Consider the following 5,789-nt stretch of genomic DNA (forward strand, 5'->3'; position numbering starts at 1 on the left):
GCCCATGGGACCAACTGGCAACATTCCCTTTTATAACGTTGCTACGACATTGCCACAACGTTGCCAGAAGGTAACGTCGCGGGTTACCAACTGAGCACTTACTGGCAACGTTGCCGCAACGTCATGTGTTAGCTGGGTCACTGATCATAACAACGAGGTAGTCCCAAACATTGCAAGTAGCCAAAACATGAAGCATACATTGTGAAAAGCTAAACAAGTGCCAAAGGGAAGATCCATAAGAGCATGCAGTTATACAAGTTACAAATTAAACAACATGAACCACAAAAGTGCAGGACTGTACCTGTAGAAGAACAATCAACAGTAAAATATTTCACAGCGAGTACAAGACTTAACTTATTTATATCTAACCTAAAAGAGCAACAAGTCACTCAATAAGAGTCATTGTGATCCTGGAGGAAACTAACTAACAAGTCCAGCCAAGCATTCTTAAGTGCAGTTGTACTCCCGGAACAAGTGCGTCTTGAGCCTTTTCTTGAAGGTGGGGAGACAGTCAGTGTCCCTGATGGAGGTGGGGATCTGGTTCCACCATTGGGGGTCAGGCAGGAGAAGAGCTTGTGTTGGGACCGGGCGGTCTTGAGCGGTGGGACCACCAGGCGGTTGTCAGAAGAGGACCGTAGGTGGCGGGTGGGGGTGTAAGGCTGCAGGAGAGACTTGATGTAGTCGGGTGCAGTCCCGTTCACTGCTCGGAAGGTCAGTACCAGGGTCTTGAATCTGATGCGGGCCGTTTTGGGTAGCCAGTGGAGGGAGATGAGGAGCGGGGTAACGTGGGAGCGTCTGGGTAGATTGTAGACCAGGCGGCCGCTGCGTTCTGAATCCTCTGAAGAGGGCGGGTTGCGCATGCTGGGAGACCGGCGAGCAGCGAGTTGCAGTAGTCCAACTTGTAGAGGACCATTGCTTGGACAAGCAGCTTGGTGGAGTGCTCAGACAGGTATCTCCTGATCTTCCGGATGTTGTAGAGCAGGGGTGTCAAACTCAAATACCCAGTGGGCCAAAATGTAAAACCTGAACAAAGTCGCGGGCCAACATTGAACAAATTAACCTTTTAATATGGACCCAAACAAGTTTTGCTTTAACATTGAATATGGAACAAGTATCGCTTATTACCATACAATATATAATTTAATAGTGGAGACATGCAAAATCGAATTTCAAATGAAAAAACACATCAATGGCATTCATTTATTAAAACATACAATAAAAAAAAAAATGTATGCCTCTTTTCTATTTGCAGCCTTCTGATTTAAATACCAAAATAAACTTTTTCCACTGGCTAATAATTTTACAAATAAAATGATAATAAATCAATCAACCATTCAAGCCCATGCCTTGTAGCAAGAAAAAGTGCATAAAGAAAACGTTAATTATTGCACACTGGTCTAATCTGATGTGCCCAAGCCAGATACCTGGCATCTCTTCTTGGATGCTAGTTTATCAATGTCTGGGCTCAAGCTCTGAGCTGAAGAAATCCTCAGTATCGAGCGAAGATGTTCATCAGTCAGACGTCTCCTGTGAGTTGTTTTGGTCATCTTCATCGAGGAGAAAAGTTGCTCGCATAGATAAGTGCTGCCGAACATGGAGAGCATCTGAGCAGCTTGGGTGCGGAGCTGAGGCATTGTGTCAGGGATGAACCGTGGAAACTGTGCGGCGCCCACAACATCATACTTTGACTTCAGCGTGTCGTTGCACTGGAGTTCAATCAGCTCCATTTGGATGTTGGTTGGTGCATTTTCCACATCAACTGCGAAGGGATTACTAAGCAGTTCAAACTTGCATTTCTGGGCATCGAAGTCGGCAAATCGCCGGCTAAACTCAGCGGCGAGAACACTGAGATTTTCAGCGAACTGTGTGCATGGGAACACGGCGGTAGAGATCTGCGCTTTTATGGAATGGCAGCAGGGAAAATGGCAAGGGTTTCCTTGCAGCATGTGATTCTCCCACAGGCACAGTTTAGTTTTGAAGGCCCTCACTGCAGCGTACATGTCTGTGATGATGCGCCCCCGCCCCTGAAGCTGCAGGTTCAGCGCATCGAGATGGCTCGAGATGTCACAGAGAAAGGCCAGCTCACACAGGAACTTTTGCTCCCGGAGCTCTGCTGTATCCTTCCCTTTGGTTTCCAGGAATTGACATATTTCCTCACGCAGCTCAAAAAATCTGTTCAGTACTTTTCCTCTGCTTAGCCATCTCACCTCTGTGTGATACGGCACGTCTGCGTATTCCGAACCACACTCCTCCAGAAAAGATTTAAACTGGCGGTGATTTAGACCTTTGGCTCTTATAAAGTTAACTATCTGTGTTACTGTGGTCATAACATGTTCCATCTTTAGGGCTTTGGCACACAGTGCTTCCTGATGTATGATGCAGTGGTAAACAGTTAGCTCATCTGCACAGTTCTCTTCCCTTATCTTCTCCCGAACCATGCCCACCAGTCCACTCTTTTTACCGCACATCGCTGGCGCACCATCTGTCGTTAATCCAACGAGTTTATCCCATGGCAGCTTTATTTCAGTTACACATTTGGAAACCTCCTCAAAGATTTCCTTTCCTGTGGTTGTGCCATGCATTGATTTGAATCCACCTCCACCTACGGTCCTCTTCTGACAACCGCCTGGTGGTCCCACCGCTCAAGACCGCCCGGTCCCAACACAAGCTCTTCTCCTGCCTGGCCCCCCAGTGGTGGAATCACCTCCCCACCTCCATCAGAGACACAGACTATCTCTCCACCTTCAAGAGAAGGCTCAAGACGCACTTGTTCCGGGAGTACAACGGTACTTAGGAATGTTTTTTTGAACCCAACGCTAGTTTCCTCAAGGATCACAATGACTCTTTCTTAGACTGTTGCTCTTGTTGGTCAGTGGTAGCTGATTTAAACTGTTGTATTATATTTAATCCTATTTTTATTGCTCTCCTACAGGTACACTTGCACTTAGAGATTCATGTTGTGTATTGTAATTTGCTTAACTACATGCTCTTATGGTTTCTTCCCTTTAGCACTTATTTTTGGTTGTTTACAATGTGTACTTCTGTTTTTGGCTACCTGCAATGCTTTGGGGCTATCTTGTTGTTATTACCAGTGACCTATGCACTTTGTAAAGCTCTCTCTTGGAAGTCGCTTTGGATAAAAGCGTCTGCTAAATGAATAAATGTAAATGTGTGTGCGGTCTCTTGCATTTCATGGCTTGAAAACAGCAGTGTTTATATTCATAGTGTATGATGTTGTGTCTTGAGGTGTGAGGGGTGTATGTGTTGCAAGGATGATGTGTGGCTATGTTTTAAAAACAATGTTGTAGCATTACTGTATATATATATTGTGGGGTAGGAATGGGCGATATAAACGATACAAAATTGGCCTACAATAGAGATTTCAATTTGATTGCATTATCCCCTTTGCATGTAGGACCGCAATCTATCCCCGAAATTTAGAGCCACGAGCTGCAATACATCATCGCATTAATCATGTTCAGTAGCTATGGCTGAAAGCAAAAGCTGGTGAAAAAGACCAGTGCAAAATCCATTATTTGGACTTGATTCGGATTTAAGCCGTCCGACGAGCAGCAGCAAACTATTGGGGGGGGGGGTCAATACACAGAGCGTTACACATAATTTTTTCAATTATTTTGTTTTTTCATTTTTTTTCAATTAAATATATATGTATCATATCTTCTCCTACTCTTTCTTAAGCCTAACGAATCAATCTCTTTCTCTCCGTGACCCTGTCTTTCTGCTTGAGCAGCACTTAGGTGTTGCCTCGCAAAGCTAACTCAAACACTGGATGTGGCGGTTCTTGCTAACCTCATCGTTGTGGCGGCGGACAGCTAGCCTGTATCCCTCATCCAGGTGAGTGGCAATGTTCACTCTCCCCAAAGCAGACAATCTCAAACAGCTATCCATGTGGGTCTTTGACAGCTCATGTTTCTTAATCTTTTCTGAAAGATGGTGCATGTCCGTTACACCAGTCGCTGTCCAAGCGGTGCTGTCTGCCGTGCCGCCTTCAGGGTGAAAGAGTAAGCAGGGATAGCAGAAGACTGCATTAGCTACATCGCAGCCTGCTAGCCAGGTTTTTCGTTCGTACCAATTTTTGGAAAATCCTCGGGTGCAGGACTTTCCCCCTTTAGTAGAAACCTGTTGAATTATTTAATTTGGTCTGGGAGGTCCTAATTGTTTCGTTGCCAATTTATCTTGATTTGTTCGCCGACAAAAAGGAACTTCTTTCAAAGAGACAATCGAGTTGCACTGAACGCTAGCCATCTTGGCAGTTGACGCTGCTACCCGCTCTTTTCTTAGTTACGTTCATGGTTATGTTACGTATGACGAAAGCGCGTAAGTGCAAGCCCTCCCGGAACCCATAGAGATTGTATTGAAAGCTCTGATATTTGAAAAAAATGATTTTACATGAGAGTCTGAGACTTCTGGGGTGATTTTCAACCTGACTGAAATCGCCCCAAAAGGGGCGGGGCCATTTGAAGCACAACTTTAGCCTGATTGGACATTTAGTGGCAGATCAGACGTCTAGATTAGAACACTGATAACGACTGTTGCCGTGATATAATTGATTAGAAAAAAATCCCTTCCTTTTCCCGTTTGGCAGTGCATTGCCCATATCGCCCTAATGAACACATCGCCCCTGCCTCTGAGTAAAATTAAAATACTGTCCAGTCTGTCGGCATCAATGGTAAGCCTCAGATAGACCCTGTTTCGCTTCCATTACAGATTGATTTTGATGATTACAAATTACAACACTCTTTCATTGTTAGTGCAACTTCTCCAATGGCATTATTGGGAAGAGATGTATTAAGTAAATTGAATGCAACCATCTTATGTTGACAGGATGGGATCGAGGTCCACATACCCCCAAATAATGCTTATCAGCTTTTCTCTGGTTGTATTAAGACATCACATAGCTAAGTCTGTTTTAGACGAAGTTGAGTTTATCAAAACACTATCTACCATTAGTGGTATTAAGAGATTAGCTTCTTGTAATGTTGCTGCAGCTGCTAGGATTGTTAATCTGAAATCAGTTGATTTTACTTTTTCAGATAAACTTGTAGACCAGGATACCTTGCAGGAAGGGCCAAGGAACATATTTATCTCACCACATGGGATTCTGTTATTGTGGAAGACTACTTCTGGTAACATCGAGACCTTTGTGTGTGCGGTAAGAAATGATTTTTCGGATGTACCACATTTGATTGATTCTTGTACTCAGTATTCATTGAAGTCCCCTGATCAGGAGGAGACTCTTAAGAGTTGTGTCATCTGGACGTATGGCGTGGAACCTACTAATTTCTTCATAAAGAATTTACAAACTGACGTGAAACCACAGATTCGTAATGATGGCAATATTAAACTATCATCATGTGCACCATGTGTGTTGCGTGTGGTACCTTCTACTCTATGGACACTACATGCCAACCATGTGGGATTATTGGATGTACCACCTTACGAAGCTAAGGTTAACATGAGCAAATATCCAGTTTACATTAAACAGTATCCTTTATCTAAAGAAAAAGAAGAGGGGATTAAACCTGTCATTGACAGTTTATTACAGCAAGGTGTTAGATGTAAAGCTCAGTCCCCAAATAACACTCCTATTAATTCCATTTTGAAACCAGGTACTAACAAGTATCGCTTTACACAAGATTTGAGAAAGATTAATGAAGCATTCATACCTATTTCACCTATAGTACCTGACATTAATTCAATATTAACAGCATTACCAGCTGACTCTAAGTGGTATACAGTGGTGGACCTCTCCTCTGCATATTTCTCAA

At 43.7% G+C, this 5,789-nt stretch overlaps 1 protein-coding gene across 1 annotated transcript; it reads right to left on the reverse strand.

Annotated features, from left to right (window-relative positions):
* Positions 1-1,397: 1,397 nt before the first annotated feature.
* LOC124469007 (general transcription factor II-I repeat domain-containing protein 2-like) lies at positions 1,398-2,587 on the reverse strand. Its single transcript, XM_047022088.1, has one exon. It carries the CDS (start codon positions 2,580-2,582, stop codon positions 1,398-1,400), a length of 1,185 nt encoding a protein of 394 aa, XP_046878044.1. The 5' UTR covers positions 2,583-2,587.
* Between the last annotated feature and the right edge of the window lie 3,202 nt (positions 2,588-5,789).

Source organism: Hypomesus transpacificus, chromosome 6, assembly GCF_021917145.1.
Source record: "Hypomesus transpacificus isolate Combined female chromosome 6, fHypTra1, whole genome shotgun sequence".
Lineage (NCBI taxonomy): Eukaryota > Metazoa > Chordata > Actinopteri > Osmeriformes > Osmeridae > Hypomesus > Hypomesus transpacificus.

Coding starts and splice junctions, on each gene's coding strand:
- LOC124469007 (XM_047022088.1), bottom strand. CDS start 2,582: ATGCATGGCACAACCACAGGAAAGGAAATCTTTGAGGAGGTTTCCAAA.